Source organism: Penaeus monodon, chromosome 26 (genome assembly GCF_015228065.2).
Source record: "Penaeus monodon isolate SGIC_2016 chromosome 26, NSTDA_Pmon_1, whole genome shotgun sequence".
NCBI classification, from domain to species: domain Eukaryota; kingdom Metazoa; phylum Arthropoda; class Malacostraca; order Decapoda; family Penaeidae; genus Penaeus; species Penaeus monodon.
This window is the reverse complement of record NC_051411.1, coordinates 26421215-26443714: the sequence shown is the minus strand read 5'-3', so window position 1 is coordinate 26443714 and position 22500 is coordinate 26421215. Positions and strand designations below refer to the sequence as shown.

The 22500-nt window shown below is 36.5% G+C and overlaps 1 protein-coding gene across 2 annotated transcripts; it reads left to right on the top strand.

The window, feature by feature from the left end:
* Positions 1-16902: 16902 nt before the first annotated feature.
* Positions 16903-22339, top strand: LOC119590029 (ankyrin repeat domain-containing protein 16-like; the record flags this gene model as incomplete). 2 transcript variants are annotated; one of them, XM_037938755.1, is given in 5 exon segments in its annotated part: positions 16904-16996; positions 18620-18647; positions 18802-18959; positions 21543-21664; positions 22085-22339. In XM_037938755.1, coding segments are annotated over 4 exon segments (544 nt in total), but the record flags the coding sequence as incomplete, so codon positions are not given.
* Positions 22340-22500: the final 161 nt, after the last annotated feature.

Here is a 22500-nt window from a genome sequence, read left to right as displayed (position 1 = left end):
AAGAGAAGGGTACGGAAAATTCTGGAAACAAAGCTAAATGGAGGAATCTCATAAAAAGCATCAACACTTGGGCAATATTGCTGCTCAGATATTCAGCTGCATTTTTAGAATAGACAAAATTTGAGATGGAACAGCTAGATACAAACAAGGAAACTGATGACAATGCACAATGCCTTACATCCGAAAAGCAACTTTGATAGGTTATATTTACCATGGAAAAACGGGGGAAGAGGACTTTAGGAGTAGAGGATACAGTCAATATAGCAAAGGTTTCATTAAAAAAGGTATGTCAACAATAGTACAGAAAGGCTACCAAGTTCACTTAGAATCACAGAAGAGGGTGAAGTAACTGAGTCGGAAACTGATCTGCACAAAAGAAAGAGAACGGAAAGAAAAGAAAAGACACTGCACAGACATTTCCTAGGGCAAACTGATGACATCGCTGGTGAGGACAGGTGGCTATGGCAGGGAAACGTGAAGAAGGAAACAGAATCTTTAATCCTTGCAGCACAAGAACAAGCAGTCTGTACAAATATGATCAATGCGAAAATTGATAAGACTCAGAAGCAAAGTAAATGTAGAATGTATGGAGAAAAAGACGAGACATAAACCACTTAGTAAGTGAGTGTAGTAAAATGGCACAGAAAGAGGACAAGAGAAGTCACGTTTGGGTTGGTAGGAGGGTGCACTGGGATGTTTGTATAAAGTATGACAAAGTATGATAAATGGTATCAACACGAGCCAGACTCTTTGACAGAGAACAACAGATATAAGATTTTATGGGATTTTACAGCGCAGACAGACCGTGTTATCCAAGCAAGGCGTCCAGATATGATAGTCATTGATAAGAAGGCAAACAAGGCTCAAGTAATAGACTTTGCTATCCCATATGACAGCAAGATGGACAATAAAGAGACGGAGAAGATTGAGAAGTACCAAGATCTCGTACGAGAACTGAAGAAGCTGTGGGATATGAGGATAGTGGTCATTCTTATAGTATTGGGGGCACTTGGAAATACCCCAAAGACGTTGCAGAAGAGAATGAAGGACATTTGCATTGATACCATAATTGATGAGCTGCAGAAAACTGTTATCCTGAATACAGCAAGGATCCTTAGAAATGCACTTGAGGTTTGAGGAGTCTTGTTGACATCAAACCCCAAGGGAAAAAATAGTCCATTGACTAGAACAATGTGCATTACCCTATAATAATAGTATAATAATAATAATAATAATAATAATAATAATAATAATAATAATAATAATAATAATAGTAACAATAATAATGATAATAATAATAATAATAATAATAATAATATAATAATAATGATAATAATAGTAATAACAATAATGATGATAATTATAATAATGATAATAATAATGATGATGATAATTAGAGTGATCATAATAATAGTATTGATAATAAAGATAACAACAATAATAATAAAAAACAACAACAACAACAACACAACAACAACAACAACAACAACAACAACAACAACAACAACAACAACAACAACAACAACAATAATAATAATGATGATAATAATAATACAAAAATAATAGTAACAATAATAATAATGATAATAATAATAGTTATGAAATAATAATAATAATAATAATAATGTTACGCCGACCGCCTCGTCTCTCTGCCACCAATACAAGGCAGGCTAGGCAGACGGCGTGCTATCCACAGGGTCGTGAACACTGAACAGCTCCAAGAGGAGCCGAGCACCACAGCGTCCCAGAAAACCACGAGGGGAAACGCCACGTGGCGAGGCAGGGCACGAAATAAACACAAAATGGCAGTCTTTCCTTTATTTACACAAGTTATTTACCCGTACACTTTTCTATAGGCACAATACAGGGGGAAACACTGCACGATACAGCTTATAACAGGGCAACACAAAGTTTATCAGGTCACAAGGGCACACACGAGGTCTTCACAGGAGCAGCACCCAACTCCGTCTCCCTCTTGGCTTGTTCCTCCGCTCCTCCGCTCACAGCCAGTTGCGTCATGTTTGCCCAGGTCCCTTCATGTTAACACATGCCCAGGTCATCCTTTTCATGTTAACACATATTTCGCACAGATACAAAGACCCACTGGCGTAGCACTATCCCCCCTATCAAGCAGACGACCCGTCTGCTCTGACATACCTAAACATGAAACAAAATACAGAAAATTTACATAAAATTAGTCCTCAGGAACAAACAAAGGTCTTTCAAACAAAAGTAACCGTAATTGTAAATCAGTTCTCAGAAACACAAAAATCTTTCATCCAGCGCGGCTTTCTTCGCTCTCGCTGGGGTTGCTCTGGAGGAGGTGTGGGCGGCGGTAGATTGGCCGTGGCACCCAGAGGGGTATCTTCTGCCCCAAGACCTGGCTCATGGTCACCATTGACGTCTGTTGCATCGCCCTCACCGTCCAAATGCTCGTCCTCATCTCGGTCAGCGTCTGCCACGTCCTCATCGCCGCTACTGGGGCTAACGTCATCTTCTTTTTCACCATGGCCCCAGGAGTAGCTTCCTGGCCCATGGTAACGCCACAGCCGGTCCACGTGGACAACCGACGGTCGTTTTCGCCCTCTGCGAATTCGATAGGTGACATCAGAGAGGGCCGCTACCACTGTGTATGGCCCTTCCCAGGGCTCTGTAGCTTCGGCGAGAGCCCTCGCTTCCGACGCGGGTTATGCAGCCACACTCTGTCACCTATGTTGTACCTCACTTCCCTCATGCGCCGGTCATAGGTCTCCTTCATGGCATGGCCGGCTACCTTGAGCTTGCCATGCACTCGTCGGTGCACCTCCGCCAGGTTCTCCCTCATGGCTGCCGCCATCTTTGGACATGATAAATCGGGGCTCTCACTGATCAAATATCACAAATCCCACTCCTGACACCATTTGTTACGCCGACCGCCTCGTCTCTCTGCCACCAACACAAGGCAGGCTAGGCAGACCGCGTGCTATCCACAGGGTCGTGAACACTGAACAGCTCCAAGAGGAGCCGAGCACCACAGCGTCCCAGAAAGCCACGAGGGGAAACGCCACGTGGCGAGGCAGGGTACGAAATAAACACAAAATGGCAGTCTTTCCTTTATTTACACAAGTTATTTACCCGTACACTTTTCTATAGGCACAATACAGGGGGAAACACTGCACGATACAGCTTATAACAGGGCAACACAAAGTTTATCAGGTCACAAGGTTTATCAGGTCACAAGGGCACACACGAGGTTTTCACAGGAGCAGCACCAAACTCCGTCTCCCTCCTGGCTTGTTCCCCCGCTCCTCCGCTCACAACCAGTTGCGTCATGTTTGCCCAGGTCTCTTCATGTTAACACATGCCCAGGTCATCCTTTTCATGTTAACACAGAGACAAAGACCCACTGGCATAGCAATAATAAAAATATTAATAATAATAATAATAATAATAATAATAATAACAACAACAACAATAATAATATAATAACAACAATAATAATATAATAACAACAATAATAATATAATAACAACAATAATAATATAATAACAACAATAATAATATAATAACAATAATAATAATATAATAACAATAATAATAATATAATAACAATAATAATAATATAATAACAATAATAATAATATAATAACAATAATAATAATATAATAACAATAATAATAATATAATAACAATAATAATATAATAACAACAATAATAATATAATAACAACAATAATAATATAATAACAACAATAATAATATAATAACAATAATAATGATATAATAACAACAATAATAATATAATAACAACAATAATGATATAATAACAACAATAATGATATACATAAAAACAACAATATGATATAATAACAACAATAATGATATAATAACAACAATAATGATATAATAACAACAATAATGATATAATAACAACAATAATGATATAATAACAACAATAATGATATAATAACAACAATAATGATATAATAACAACAATAATGATATAATAACAACAATAATGATATAATAACAACAATAATGATATAATAACAACAATAATGATATATAACAACAATAATGATATAATAACCAACAATAATAATGATATAATAACAACAATAATGATATAATAACAACAATAATGATATAATAACAACAATAATGATATAATAACAACAATAATGATATAATAACAACAATAATAATATAATAACAATAATAATAATATAATAACAATAATAAATATATAAATATAATAAATAATAACAATAAAATAATATATAACAATAATAATAATATAATAACACAATAATAATATAATAACAATAATAATAATATAATAACAATATAATAATATAATAACAATAATAATAATATAATAACAATAATAATAATATAATAACAATAATAATATAATAACAATAATAATAATATAATAACGATAATAATAATTATAATAACGATAATAATAATATAATAACGATAATAAATAATATAATAATACGAAATAATAAATAATAACGATAATAATAATATAATAACGTAAAAAATAATAACATAATAATATAATAACGATAATATAATATAATAACGATAATAATAATATAATAACGATAATAATAATATAATAAACGATAATAATAATATAATAACGATAATAATAATATAATAACGATAATAATAATATAATAACGATAATAATAATATAATAACGATAATAATAATATAATAACGATAATATATAAAATATAATAAAACGATAATAATAATATAATAACGATAATAATAATATAATAACGATAATAATAATATAATAACGATAAATAATAATAAATAACGATAATAATAATATAATAACGATAATAATATATAATAACGATAATAATAATATAATAACGATAATAATAATATAATAACGATAATACATAATATAAAACGAAATAATAATATAATAACGATAATAAAATAAATATAATAACGATAATAATAATATAGATACGATAATATAATAATAAACGATAAATAATAATAATAATAACGATAATGATACATCAATAACATAATGATAAATAATACAGATAATGAATAATATAACATAATGATAACAATAATGATGAAATAGATGAACGATAATGATACAATAATGGACATAATGATACATATGATGACGAATAATGATGACAATAATGATGACATAATGATGACGATAATGATGACGATAATGATGACGATAATGATGACGATAATGATGACAATAATGATGACAATAATGATGACAATAATGATGACAATAATGATGACAATAATGATGACAATAATGATGACAATAATGATGACAATAATGATGACAATAATGATGACAATAATGATGACAATAATGATGACAATAATGATGACAATAATGATGACAAATATGATGACAATAATGATGACAATAATGATGACAATAATGATGACAATAATGATGACAATAATGATGACAATAATGATGACAATAATGATGACAATAATGATGACAATAATGATGACATAATGATGACAATAATGATGACATAGATGAAATAATGATGACAATAATAGATGACAAAATAATGATGACAATAAAGATAACAATAATGAATGACAATAATGATGACAATAATGATGACAATAATGATGACAATAATGATGACAATAATGATGACAATAATGATGACAATAATGATGACAATAATGATGACAATAATGATGACAATAATGATGACAATATGATGACAATAATGATGACAATAATGACAATAATGACAATAATGACAATAATGACAATAATGACAATAATGACAATAATGATGACAATAATGATGACAATAATGATGACAATAATGATGACAATAATGATGACAATAATGATGACAATAATGATGACAATAATGATGACAATAATGATGACAATAATGATGACAATAATGATGACAATAAATGATGACAATAATGATGACAATAATGATGACAAATGATGACAATAATGATAAATGAAAATAATGATGACAATAATGATGACAATAATGATACAATAATGATGAACAATAATGATACAATAATGATAACAATAATGATACAATAATGATACAATAATGATAACAATAATGATACAATAATGATAACAATAATGATAACAATAATGATAACAATAATGATAACATAATGATAACAATAATCATAACAATAATGATAACAATAATGATAACAATAATGATAACAATAATGATAACAATAATGATAACAATAATGATAACAATAATGATAACAATAATGATAACAATAATGATAACAATAATGATAACAATAATGATAACAATAATGATAACAATAATGATAACAATAATGATAACAATATGATAACAATAATGATAACAATAATGATAACAATAATGATAACAATACATATGATAACAATAATGATAACAATAATGATAACAATAATGATAACAATAATGATAACAATAATGATAACAATAATGATAACAATAATGATAACAATAATGATAACAATAATGATAACAATAATGATAACAATAATGATAACAATAATGATAATGATAACAATAATGATAACAATAATGATAACAATAATGATAACAATAATGATAACAATAATGATAACAATAATGATAACAATAATGATAACAATAATGATAACAATAATGATAACAATAATGATAACCAATAATGATAACAATAATGATAACAATAATGAATAACATAATGATAACAATAATGATAACAATAATGTATAACAATATAATGATAACAATAATGATAACAATATGATAACAATAATAATAACAATAATGATAACAATAATGATATCAATAATGATAAATAATGATAACAATAATGATAAAATAATGATAACAATAATGATAAAATAATGATAACAATAATGATAACAATAATGATAACAATAATGATAAAATAATGATAAATAATGATAATAATAATGATAATAATAATGATAATAATAATGATAACAATATTGATAATAATAATGATAATGATAATAATGATGATAATGAAGGTAATAATGATTATAATAGTGATATAATGATTATAATAATGATTATAAAAATGATTAAATAATGATTATAATAATGTTATAATAATGATAATAATAATTATTATTATAATTATTATTATAATTATTATTATAATTTTTTTATAAATATTATTAAAATTATTATTATAATTATTATAATTATTATAATTATAATTATAATTATAATTATAATTATAATAATAGTAATAACAATAATAATAATAATAATAATAATAATAATAATAATAATAATGATAATGATAATAACAACAACAACAATGATAATAATGATAATGATAATAATAATAATAATATAAAATTATAATAATAATAATAATAATGATGATAATAATAACAGTGATAATAATAATAATAATAATAATAATAATAATAATAATAATAATAATAATAATAATAATGATAATTGTAGCGTCGTCGTCTGGTCGTGTGTGCCCGACGCGCTATTAATATAATATAGTCTACGTTCAAACTGGAAGGTAGCTCTGGCCGCTCGTTTTCAACTCGTATTTCATTGTAAATATAATTATTTGCTATGGTTTGTAAATATAATTATTTGCTTTTGGTTATCTTTATATTTTAAAAGTTTGACTGCGGGGACTGCAGCATAGGATTATGATATTTTATTACCCTTTATTGATTTATTAAATAATTTACAAATTTTATATTTCACTTGTGCCACAAGAAAATGATGCTCTTAGCTTTTCTTTCCTACGGCGCCAACACCACCACAAAATACGAAGAAAAATACTTATCTAATGGTTATTTTCATAAAGTCCGGGGGGGGGGGGTCAACGGGAGCGTATGTCCAGCCAGTCGTGAGCGTGAGCGGTGAACTCTCGCCCCCTTGAAAATCACTGACAGGGGGAAACGACTAGAAGGGCTCTGATTGGCTGGAGCTACACCCCCGTTAACCTGATTGGTCTATACGTAATTCGGGGGTACATCTTTTAGAAATAAAATTTGAGTGAAATAGAATACTAAAAATAAATTCAGTAAAATGTGGCATAAAAGCCCTTAAAAAACATATGGAAAATAGAAAAAAAACATAATAGAGAAAAATAATAAAACTGTATACAAGAAAATAAAATAGTGTATGCTTAAAATAAAAGAAAATGTAATGTAATTGTTCACAGAGAACGGAAGTTGCCATTTTAGGTGGTATTCGTATACTCCAGACAAGTAGATATGTACGTATATGTAAAGATTAAAATCCAGGTGGACCTCAGGTACACTACAGCATTCCTCCCAGGGGCGGGGTCGCGAAGTTGGGCGAAGCGACAAAACATCTGTGGCATACATCACTGTCTGAGGAAGTCTGAATCGGGTTGAGAGTACTTTTTGCCATTACATAGTTCTGTGGGAGAAATCAACAGATAAGTATACTTTCGCATATTTTGGTTGGGTGAAAACAAGCATGAAAGAACTGCCGAAACTTTAACTTGTGCAAACTGAGTGATTTTACAGGTTGATTTCCAAGTTAAAAGGATAAATCGAACAAACAAGATTAAACGGTTAAGTGGTTAAAACAACGAGAGCGATATAAGACATATGAAAAAAAACTTGAGATAAAATGTTCATATAATAAACATTAAATAGACCCATTCATAAAAAAGCCCTGTAAAAATTTCTGAGTGAACCCCCCTTTCACGACCGTGAACTTTAACATTCATAAACAATTACTCATGCACTACAACTTCCACCAGCAGGAGCAATACTAATGATTATCAATACACGTTCTGAGTAGGTGCCAGGATTTTCGTCTCCATCACTGTCCCCCATCCCACGTCTGTAAGCATTTCACTCGATCTGGTGCAGCGTCGAAATCAAAGTTCATGGGTGGATACGGTAACTGGTCACTCCCCTCTAAAAAGTCTATTTCTGACGCAGGAACAAATGGCCTGAGTGATTTGCATGGACCCGCATAGTACGATGAGGTTGCTGGCAACTCTAATATATCATAGACAACGGGACCAACCCTTCTTTAGAACCCGAAATGGCCCCTTCCACCGGCTATCTAGGGCTCTTGTGGCTACCTTCTACCATGCGTAAAACTAAAGATCCTTCACTTAAATGTAGAGGTTTCGTCTTTCTATTATAATACCTCTTGTTGGCTTCGCGAGTTTCTAGGGTCGCCTTATTGCTATACGGCGAGCCTCAGCAAGTCCCTTCATCATCAATCCCTCATCAGCAGTCTGCAGATTTGTCAGACCGCGACGAAAAAGTGCCATTCTCCCGGTCAGTAGGTACAAAGGTTGATCCCTGGAAAGACCGATGGATGGCAGAGTTGAGGGCCAAAGCGTACAGCGGGCAGGTGGGTAGGCCACTGTGAAGGAGACCGTTGTACCAGGGTTGCAAGAGCGTTTTTCACTACCCTGTTGCTCCTTTCAACTACCCCATTAGATTGTGGGTGGTATGCAACAGAAAAGGAATGTTTCACCTCTAACTCCTTTAAGAGTGAACGCCACTCAACAGAAGAAAACTCCAAGCCATTATCTGTGTGGAGTTGGCTGGAGGACCAAAAAAGGTAATGAAGTGGTCAACAAAAGCTTTCAAAACTCTGCTCGCAGACTTATCCTGAGGGGGACCAACTGGAGATAGCGTGTATGATGGTCAATAAGGATAAGACGTATCGAAATCCTTGTGCAGAACTGCGAAGGTCCATTAAATCGGCAGAGACCATTTCCAAGGAGCTTGAGGTGGTGGATGTCCTTGCATAGGTGCTTAACTACTGGAGACTTGCGCCGTTGACACGTTTCACATCCTGCAACATATGTTCGTGCTAAGTGAAGCATGTTCGGGAAGAACCAGTTTTACGTAAATTCTGATAAGTGCGAGAGCTCCTGGATGGGCTGCCTTTGGGGTGGTGAGCCATGTGTAATGCCTGGTTACATAAATGTTGTGGCACATAAATCTGTTTGACAACACGATGGGGAAAATGGCGAAGGTGGTATAATACTCCATCGTGTGTTTAAAAGTTGCTCATAGCTGCGGGTGGACGAATAGTAGGCAGTGACTGACTCTCTCGGGGCCAGGCTATCGATCTGCACAGACAGGATCCTGTAGCTGTTCTTCTCTCATCTGATGAGAGGCTAAGATGTAAGGTTGGGCATCTGACGTGGTGGTTGTTCTTGCAGCTGCTGATCCTGCACTGATGGGGGCTTTTCCAGTTGTGGAGCATCAAAATTTTGGGCTCAGGCTCAGCATCAGAGCTTTTACAGGGCAAGGCAAATCAGGAGATCGGGTGGGCTCTCTGGGGTCTGGATAGAAGGTCAGGGACATAATTACTTGCCCCTGCTTATAATGTAGTGTAAAATCATAGTCAGATAACTCATGTGCAAATCTACTTAGCCTCGTACTCTTGGTCTTTCTTGAAAAGACGTATGTTAGTGGACTATGGTCCGTCCAGACAGTGAAGAAACTACCATATATGTGGGATCAAATTCTAATGGCTCTACAACTGCAAGGGCCTCCAAATCAATAATGGGATAACGAGTTTCGGCATCCTTTAGTATCCTTAAACCAATATGCAACAGCATGGGGTGACCCATCTTCATCCCTCTGGAGGAGAACAGCACCAAGAGCCTGACCACTAGCATCAGTGTGGACCTCGAATGCTCGGTCAAATCTGGAAGGCGCAGGATAGGTGCTGTAACAAGGGCCCTTTTCAGTGTGTCAAAGGCCTGTTGAGCTGCATCTCCCCCTTCAAATCTCACATTCTTCTTGGTGAGCTGAGTCAGTGGTTTAGCAATAGTGGCAAAGTGTGGAATGTGCCGCCTAAAATCCACAAGCACCAAGAAACCTGCGGATGTCACGTGCTGATCTGGGTCGCCTCATGGCTGCAATTTCTAGCACCTTGTCAGGGTTTTTGGGCCGGACGCCATCTTTCCCAATAATAAAACCGAGTAGCTTCACTTCCTGTTGAGCAAATTCACACTTAAAGAGGTTAAGTTTTATGCCTGCATTTTCAAGGAGACCTAAAGTCTCTTCTAGATGATTTAGGTAGGGATCAAAGGATGTAGATGCAACCACAACGTCATCTAGGAGGCAAGAGTGTGTCGCCCCAAAAACAGATGAGAGGACAACATCCATGGTCCTTCTGAAATGTCGTCGGGCCGTTGACAGCCCGAATGGAAGACGTCGGAACTGATACAGGCGATTTCCATCCGTAAAAGCCGTCTTTTGGGGGGTCTTCAGGTGGAGAGAAATGGCCCAATATGCAGCTCGGCTATCGAGAACAGTAAACCATGTCTTCCCAGATAGAGAGTCCATGAGCTCATCTATCCTAGGAAGCGGATAGCTGTCGGGGGTGGTTACCCTGTTGAGGGGCCTCGATAGTCCACACAAAACGTACCGAGCCTCTTTCTTTAACAAAAACAACTGGTGATAACCAGGGCTCACAGAAGGTCTATCACACCTTGTTGTATCATTGTCTTACACTCCTGCTTGATGATTTCCTTCGTTTCTCTGCGGCAGTCTCCACTGGGGTACACAAACAGAACATTGGTATCATGTGGATTCGATGCTCAATACCAGGGACAGTTCCTACTGAGTGTTTGTCCCTGTGAATAGTTGGGAAATCTCCTCAAGACACCTGTTAGTCGAGACCTCTGTTCGGATTTTAGGTGACTTAGTCCCTTTGCTGTTCCTCTGGAAAAAAAAATTATCTGTGTTAGGTTTCGGTGTGGCACTGGCGACACCCTGCTGGGTTTCACTGCCAATATGGCAAAGCTCATCAAAGGCAGGTGTCTCAGGAAATACAAAAAACTCATCAGGCTCATACCAAAGTCAAGGCACGCATCAAAACTTCAAATCCATCTTCATGACCCCTGCTCTTCAGACGATTCATTCAGGACATTACTTTTATAACCAGAGTCAAGAGCTTCAACATTAGTTACTTTCCCGAGAGCAAGATTTCCATCAGACACATCTTCATGTGGTGAGTGAAGGAACTTGGGAGCTGTTTAACAGTGGTTTTGTTGACAGCACCCCTGAGGGTGTCCCGAAGGAACTGTGAGGTGGGGTGAATGTCTGACCCTTAACTTCACTCACTTCACTAGCACTTACGAGTTCTGCATAACCCCAACAGTACCGGGACTTACTTTCCGGGGCTTTGGGGCGGTATTTACCACCCCAAAAGCTTGACCTCCGTTCTTGAACGGTGATAAGGGTGCGTGGAACGAGCAAACAAAAAATTACCTTCGATAACAGCCATGGGTTTCATCCGGGAAAACTACGCGAAAGGGAAGCAGCTACAAATCTACCAGCTCTGGGTTCGATGGTTGTTGCTTCAGTCACATGTACAGGTGAGACGTAACGAGGTTGCAAGGGAATGAAGGGCTCCGGAAGCTCTCCCTTAGACTCATGACATGCAGGAACCTCACAACAGTGCAAAGACTCCTCACCCACAAAGGTAATTTCATGACGGTGACCATCTAACTCCAAGTAACTGTCACTGGAGTTTGGTAAAATACACAGAATCACAGGAAATCTCCTAAGCATATCCATCCCAACGAGCATGTCCCCTGGAAAATGAATGCCCCGAGGTGATACAGGTCCTGTGTACAAGGTCCAGACCAGGGCGAATGGTGAACTTCAGATCAGCTTCAGCTTCAACAGATTTGGGCATCCCAGCAACTCCTTTAAGGGTCCGAGAACTACGCAGCATGCGGATGCCAGGCAAAAGTATGGCTGCTTCCTCCTTCAATACTGTCACCTCTGAGCCAGTATCTATAAAACAGGTCACTTCTTTTCCGTTAACTGGCAAGATGACCTGCGGTCGTCCCCTCAGTGTCGGCATAGCCTTCTTGGTTGGTGACCTCCCTTGGACTGGAACTGCCGCCTGAGGGATGGGAGTTTTGCCCTGGACGGCTGGTGTGAAAGGGACAGGAAGCTAAGAAGTGGCCAGGCTCCCACATCCATAACACACCGCTTGTTAGCACGGCACTCTGAAGTGTTATGCCCTCGAGGGCGATGATATTCACACCAGGGGCGACGATGACTACTGTTGCGGGCGGGGTGACGACGTCTGTTGAGTGCGCCATCGTTGTCCCCGAAGTTTCGGAGACCAGTGAACACGCTGCTTTGGAGGAGGGGTCCATTGCTGGTGAAGTGGTTGGGGTGACAATGATCCTGGTGCCTTGTATAGCTGCTGCTTGGAATGGCCCATCACTATAATAGTCTAGTGCGGGCGTGGCACCTTCTGCTTGTGGCTCAGCTACTGGTGGGTAACCCAGGGCATGGGCATTTCAAAGGGAGTGGGCGCTTATGCTGCTGTTTTGGTGACCTGATCCCTACTTGGAGTGCCCTTAAAATTCGGCAGGACGGCCCTTTTCCCCAACTGTTGCATCCCCTATAGCCTGGCACTTTCTGCCATACTGCATGCTGATGTGAAGTCCAGTAGCAAGAGCTGCCGTCGAAGCCAAGTGGTAAACCTGCTGTGAAAGTCCTTTGGAGCAGGCCTTCTACATCTCCAATCTCACAAGGGTAGTCACGAGCTCCTTGCAAGACTGCCCTCTCGATTGCCTGATAATAATCCCGGGGTGATTGTCCAGGTGTCATCCGGACTGAGCAAGCATGTCAAAAAGCGTTCTGGTGTACATGTCCCCCGAAACTTATTCTCATTTTGCCTTAAACTCATGCCATATGGTAATATCCTTAAACATGGGCCCTAAGAGCACCATCTGCGCATACCCACGAGCTCTTCCCCCAGCCATACGAATAAAAGCATCATCTGTAGCGGGCGTGTCAGCATCTCGATGGTAGCAATCCACGATTCCACCTCTCTATTACGTTTTAGCGCATGTGACGCTGGGGTTTCTCCTAAAACACGGGGATCTCATCACGGCCCTACAGTGGGTGGAGGCATTACGTGATGATCTGGAGGGCGGAAGCTAACAGGAGACACATTGTGAAGATTTCGGGGAGGATGCTGAGGGTGTGGCTGCTGACAGATCTCTTTGTTAACAATGGTGGACACAGGCTGCATAGGGGCATCTCTTAGTGGTGCTAGGGGGTTGTGGCTCTTTAATAGATGGTGCAGAGTGGCTGGTCCTCGTTGAGTGATGTTTGGTGCGATGACTGGGTTCGTCGTAAGGCTGCATTCTCTTCCTCCAGCACAGCCACACGAGCCCAAAACACACTGGAGCTGAGCAGTTAATTCAGGGCATACTCGGCACAATGGTGCTGAATCCTGAGTACTCCCGGAGGTTGCATCTCCAAGCCATCCTGGAGAGGTGTGTCTACAGCTGGAGCCTCTTCCCTTGACGTGGTCTCAGAGTCCATGTGAGAAGAGTCCCCGGTTTCATAAGCGATCCTGTGGGGGTTGCTCCCCGTGAGCTTTGACGTTGAGATGGTTGTGCTTCCCTATTAAGCGTACCGACCTAGCACTATCCTCCTTGTGGCACTTGGAAGCAGAGTAGTTCGTCGCCGGGGCTTTTGTCGCACCTCATATGCCAACAAGCATGGAACACTACTTAACCCGTCACTGCATGCACACCGTCACAAGAGAACAGATCCTTTCAACCAGGAGAAGACACCCTTTACTCACGTACAGATCCACTTTATCAATATCCTAGCTACAAATTATACTCACATACCAATTGTTAAGGTTCACTTCATGGGCTTCCTGCTATCATATGCTCATCCACATACACGGGAAAAATCTCATCTAACCAGATTCAAGGTCGTGAAGTCTCGTCCTCTCGCAGGAGGTCTGGCAATTTCATCTGTAAACAAATAATACCGGTAGACACTGCTTTTCGTAGTAGACATACAACTCAATATAAAAAGACGTATGGGTTCAGGATGCTGGGGTACCTTCTTTTAACACAATTATAATATATACAAAATTATTATTATTTTTTCTATTCAAACCAGAATATCTAAATCCACTAATAATACACAAAAACAGGATTCAAATTACAATGTACTCATTTGATGTTAGTATGAAGCATCAGTATAATTACAAAATTGTATATTAAACAATGTTCTAAAGTACATAATATTTCATATAACAAAGAACGAAGTGAAATTCAAACAACTGAGATAAAGTCTCCAGCATCTACACCGTCTGCCACCACTTGTAGCGTCGTCGTCTGGTCGTGTGTGCCGACGCGCTATTAATATAATAGTCTACGTTCAAACTGGAAGGTAGCTCTGCCGCTCGTTTTTAACTCGTATTTCATTGTAAATATATTATTTGCTTTGGTTTGTAAATATAATTATTTGCTTTTGGGTTATCTTTATATTTTAAAAGTTTGACTGGCTGGACTGCAGCATAGGATTATGATACTTTATTACCCGTTATTGATTTATTAAATAATTTACAAATATATATTTCACTTGTGCCACAAGAAAATGAATGCTCTTTAGCTGTTCTTTCCTACTTGCGCCAACACCACCACAAAATACGGAGAAAAATACTTATCTAATGGTTATTTTCATAAAGTCCGGGGGGGGGGGGGGTCAACGGGAGCGTATGTCCAGCCAGTCGTGAGCGTGAGCGTGAACTCTCGCGCCCTTGAAAATCACTGACAGGGGGCACGACCTAGAACGGCTCTGATTGGCTGGAGCTACACGCCCGTTAACCTGATTGGTCTATACGTAATTCGGGGGTACATCTTTTAGAAATAAAATTTGAGTGAATAGAATACTAAAAATAAATTCAGTAAAATGTGGCAATAAAAAGCACCTTACAAAACATATAGGAAAATAGATAAAACATAATAGAGAAAAATAATAAAAACTGTATACAAGAAAATAAAATAGTGTATGCTTAAAATAAAAGAAAATGTAATGTAATTGTTCACAGAGAACGGAAGTTGGCCATTTTAGGTGGTATTCGTATACATCCAGACAAGTAGATATGTACGTATATGTAAAGATTAAAATCCAGGTGGACCTCAGGGTACACTACAATAATGATAATGATAATGATAATAATAATAATAATAATAATGATAATAATAATAATCATAATAACAATGATAATAATAATGATAATAATAATAATAATAATAATAATAATAATAATAATAATAATAATGTTAATAGTAATAATGATCATAATGATAATGAAATTGATAATAATGATAATAATAATAATGATAATAAAAATAATAGTAATAGTAATGATAATGATAATAATAATAATAATAATAATAATAATAATAATAATAATAATAATAATAATAACAATAAGTATTGTGATAATATCAATTGTAAAGGTAATAATGACAATAGTAATAAAGATGATGATGATAAAGATAAAGATATTAATGATAATAATAATAATAATAATAATAATAATAATAATAATAATAATAATAATAATAATAATAATAATAATAATAATAATAGTAATAATAATAATAATAATAATAATAATGATAATAATAATAATAATAATAATGATAATAATAATAATAATAATAATAATAATAATAATAATAATAATAATAATAATGATAATAATAATAATAATAATAATAATAATAATAATAATAATAATAATAATAATAATAATAATAATAATAATGATAATGATAATGATAATGATAATAATAATAATAATAATAATAATAATAATAATAATAATAATAATAATAATAATAATAATAATAATAATAATAATAATAATGATAATAATAATAATAATAATAATAATAATAATAATAATAATAATAATAGTGATAACAATGATACACTGTAATAAAAAATAAAAATAAAAAAGCGCCCTCAGCACGACAACCAAATACCGCACAACAATTTAGGGTCAAGAGTACGACAGCTTCCGTTCCTTTGTTTACATCCATGACAGAGAGAGAGAGAGAGAGAGAGAAGCAGAGCAGGAGGAGGAACGCCCATTGAAACCTTTTGTTTTTTTGTTTTTGTTCTTGTTTGGTACATTTGCCTAGCAATGTTGGTGAGTTTAATGGAATGAATATATTTTTTTTATTTATTTCGGGGTTGGTAGAAGGAAGAAATGGTGGTAATGAGGATATAGGAGATAATGAGGTAATTATATGGAGGGTAAGGGGATGAGAGATTTTAGGATTATGGGGATCTTCCTGGGGGGAGGAAAGCAGATGCCCCTTCTTATAAAGATAAACAGCTAGTCAGATAGACAAACAATGCATCCTTTTGATGCAGTTCACTTGTATTTATGTTTTCCTTACATCAATTATTATATATGTGGGTGTATGTGTGTGTATGAATGTATTTAAATGTTCACATACCTATCTACATGTATGTGTACATGAGCACATGTATGCACCAGTGTGTCCGGCCTGCGTCGACTCGCTCACGCGTGTCAGCTGATGCTGACTCGGCTGAACCTAGCCCTTACCCGCCGTGGTGCCCAGCCACAGCAGTAACCTCCAGGCGATAATTGCAACTTCTCACGCCTGGGCGAACCGCCAACCCCTCGGATGAGAGGCCGACACATTACCACTATACTAGCCCGGAGGCTTGTGTCCTTGAGTACACAAATGTTTATATGTATATGTGAGGGAAAGAAAGTTAGGTGTGAACATAAGTAAATACACAGTAGGAAGCAAACAGGAAAGTGTGTCCACACTTTCCTGTTTGCTTCCTACTGTGTATTTACTTATGTTCACATATAGGTTTCTGTGTGTTCATATTTTTATAGGTTTATATATATATATATATATATATATATATATATATATATATTATATAATATATATATATATATATATATATATATATATATATATATATATATATATATATATTGAAGTCATTTTCTCATTCTTGTTGACTCCTGGTCACCTCTTGCAACAGGTGAGACATCTAAATTATCCATATAAAGGGTGTCATTGGGCCATTAGCTTAAGTATGCATACCATTAGCCAAGTTAGATAGGCTGATCATATATATACATGCACTGAAATATTAGCCAATACAAATGGATATATTAAGGAATGTTTAGCAAATAGCTATTCTGCAAATGGGCAAAGTACCAAGTGGGTTGTGCAACTACTCAAAAAAAATTGTGGACAAGTGATAAGAGATGTGATTTTTTATTCTATTAACTTGCCAATATTTATCATGGTTAGACTGATTTTTTTATGTAATGAAACAGTAGCCCAGGGGTTTCCTACCTGAGGGATGCTGTAAGGGTGTTATGGAGCAATATGGAAATTATAACTTTGAAATAGACTTAATTGTGATACAGATAATTATCTCTCACATATCATGAAACTGAAATCTTTCCATAAAGTATTCTTGCCATATAGCTATTGGCACCATTACACTATTCATAACTAGTAATAACTGAACCTGAAGAGATGACAGACACTGAACGGGGCCATGGAGATTATTATATATAAGTTGAGGGCCACAGAATAGAGTAGGTTGGGAACCATTGCATTAGCCTAGCTACTGTACATATTATTTCATATAAAATTAGAATTATATACACTCTTTCAACCTCTCTTTTGTAAATTCAGTATACATTCTTACATATTGATTTATTTATATTTTCCAATATATATAAATTGAAATGTATTTTTAATCTCAACAGTTTGCCCTACTTGTGACAAATGAATATGGTGAGGCTTTGATGAGGATTGTATATGTTTCAGTGTACCTTTTTGTTAATTAGCGTTATTGTTTTATTATGTATATATATTGATAATTAGCAGCTATGAATATTAAATATGGATTTTTTATTTTAAAATTTGCTAACACTGATTTATTTTATAGGACCATGACCTGTTATCAGCCATCCAAAGAAGTGACTTGCACTGGCTTGAGGCAAATGCAAGCCAAATGAGTGCAGACTGGCGGAAGTTCATCCACAGCAAGTCCGGAGATACAGCACTTCATGTTGCAGCTTCTGCTGGCTGCACACAAGTGTTGGGGTATGATGGGAGGGTTGAGGTTTTATCCCTTACTGCATTTTGTTTTTAGGATTTTTTAATGGCTTTTGTTATATTTAATGCAAAAAAGGGAGCAGCTGTGCATAAGCCTCCCCTGCCAGCTTATAGCCTCTCCATCATCAAGACTTCTGCAGTGCCTCCTTATGGCCACCCATGAAACTGGGTACTTTGTGGTCCTTGGCTAAACTGTGGAGAATTTAGAAGCAGCTGGGAGCTCTAAAGGTATGGAGTCATGGCCCACTTGTGTGTGGACATGTCCTGGCTCCATACCAACTCCTGCCCCCCACCCGTGGTTGAGGTATGGACAGTCAACAACATGGTGACGATGATGTGGTCCTTCCACTGCAAGGCTAGCAGCCCTGTCTTGTTGCTGTGGTAGTTCACATTGCTCACCCATCTCACCCGTAGGCATGAACTTCCTGTTCAGCTGGGCTGTCACTATAGCATGTGTCCTTTTGGGGTACAACAGATGAAAGCAAGTCATTGACATAATCCTCTCCCAAAGAAGCTGCTAGACTATCAACTGCAGCACTTCTTGTGTGGATGAGGGCATTTTACCAGGGTCCTGCCTGATGTATACCCTGAAACAAGAGGTGTCCTTAGCCACCTGGCAGAGAGATTGTAGACCTTCTATCTGAACCTTGCCCTCTTGGACAGCTAGTTACCTATGGAAGTTCCACAATGACTTGTTTATGGCAAGGTCCCTTACTGGCATGAAAGTCAAGAGGAATGAGTCATTGTGGGCATCCATGACTAGTCAGAGCTTCCACATCCTGACCTCCAGAAGTGGTGCTCCTTCCTCTTCATAGAGGAGGTGAGTTGTCAGTTGGTCAGACCTTTCCCTTGATATTACCTCTGAGTTGGCACTACAATTGGGAGTAGTTGCAGTCACAGGGAGACAGCTGTATCCCACTAGCATTTGAATAACAAGGTATGCAAAGACCTGCCTGGATGTGATCATCCACTTCCTTGTGTGAGGTGAGGAAGGCGGGCGGCTGCACACTTCTAGGAGAAAAAAGACATTAGAAACAAATTCTGGCTAATCAGTAGAAGAGATACTTCCCCAATATGAATCCAAATAGAGAGAACAAAGAAACAAAAGTTATGAAACTCACCAGTTGGTCTCTTCAATAATGTGGTTAAGGAAATCATTAGTGAAAAAACAGGGTGTGCTGGACATGTTCAGGTTGGCAAAGGGATGGATGGATGGATGGATGGATGGATGGATGGATGGATGGATGGATGGATGGATGGATGGAGGGATGGAGGGAGGGAGGGACAGACACAGACAGACAGACAGAGACAGACAGACAGACAGACAGAGACAGACAGACAGACAGAGACAGACAGACAGACAGACAGACAGACAGACAGACAGACAGACAGACAGACAGACAGACAGACAGACAGACAGACAGACAGACAGACAGACAGACAGACAGGGGACAGGGACAAACAGAAGCAGACAGTCTCTCAAATACTTCAATGATCAGGAGCACCATGTCCATCTTGTTGGCCAGTCTGTCTGTATTTGTTGGACGGGCCAAAAATGGCCCAAGGAATCAGGAAAGCAGGTTGAAGCAGTTTCATTGATGAATATAAACCTGACTTAAAGTATCTAGTGATATTTTTGGTGAAAAGGATGTAAACCAGATATATCAGATAAAAGCTTGTACTACCATATAAAAAATTGCTGTTAGTAGTTGAAACGTGTAACCAATTTATCAGTTACATTAACCCATTACCCCTGGAATAATATGGGGTTTACTTGGACTTTGCTCTGGGTAGCATGTGTGGTCAACTGGGCTTGCCTCAGGGCCGTTTTCAGACACAGTGCGGGGCATAGCACTTGCTGTGCCGCATCAATAGAGATGTGATTTTTCTTTATATCACTTGTATACAAAACATGATTTTACTGTTTTTACATATTCAGAGATGCATGATATGCATATTAGTTGCTAGATTTAAGCTGTAGGAGCCTGATTATGCAAATTAGAGTCCATTTCAATAAATAAGGTTGTTATACTCTGTATACAAGATTGAATGTGGTTTTATTAAAGGATAAAAAATGAAAGGAATCATTCATTTTGACTGTATGCAGTAATATACAAAGCTACTGCCACCACAGCTTTAGTACTTCCCTTTTTTGTGTCATTCTTGAAGGCTAACAGAGAGCCAAAAGGCAGAGTAAGTAGTTAACACGAGGAGACAGAGCACGTTAATGATTTATATGCTAAAATTCATCCATTATACAAAACAATAGACACATCCGGTTCTCCCTCAGGCAATACCCAAGGGGATGTTTTGTGGGCATGAGAGTTCCTTGTAGAGAGCAGCATGAAGTGTAATGCACACATCATAGTAACATGACATGAATGATCTGTTGCCTGGAATAGTGCCTAAGTTGGGTATGATGTGAATAACATGTTACCTAGATCCACGACTAATTCGGATGTGATGTGAATGCCATGTCATCCATGGACTATGAGTTAATGTAAATTAGAATGTAGATTTTTTTCTTTTCTATAAACGAGAGTTTTTAAATGGTCCATTTTCCCTTTGCAGATGGCTCCTGTCTCAAGGTTGTGACCGATGCCTAGAGCAGCAGAATGCTGATGGAAAGAGGCCTTTGCACTGTGCAGTTCAGGCATCACACTTGCCCATTGTCAAAATTCTTTTGGATCATGGTATGGGAGGAGTTAATTTTGTGACAGTGGAGAGCTATTGATAAGTGTGATGGCAGTTTATGGATAAAAAAGAAAGAAAAAAAATCTCTCTCTCTTTTTATATATAGTATGAATGCTTTATTACCTAAAATGTTTACTTAGGATATAAATTATGTTTTTGATAAGTTGTAGTCAGTTGGGAAATTGGATGATCATATTAAAAAAAAAAAAGTTTTTTCAATATTTTGTTGTAACTATATGGAGTTATAACTATGTAGTTTGTTTTATTTTCTTGGAATGTAAGATGTATACATTTTTTATCTTGTAAAAAGAAAGTAGAATTAAACTAAGAACTTGCCCATCACTTTTCCATTTATAATACAAGATAGGAATAATCTTTTCTAACGTATTATTTGATATCACTGACAAACTGCTACACAGGAGCAACAATTGACCCCCTTAAACGAGCCGACTGGACGCCACTGATGCTGGCATGCACGAAACGAAACCTCCAGGTCATCAGGCACCTCATTGAGAATGGGGCGAATCTGCGCCTGGAAAACAAAGATGGCTGGACCAGCTTCCACCTTGCTTGTAGAGAGGGTGACAAGGAAATTGTTCATTACCTGTTGGATGTGGATGGGTCAGTGTGGAACAATGTCACTAAAAATGGCAGAACTCCCTTACACACAGCAGGTCAGTTAAATTTTAGTCTAGGGGTATGTGAGAGGGATTGCAGGTTTGTATTGTAATGAAATGATGTCTGTGCTCAGAGCTGAATTATTCATTTAACCTTTAATTTTTAGATGATTGTCTTTTTAACCATTACATTGAATAGCTAGTCTTCTATTGGTCAT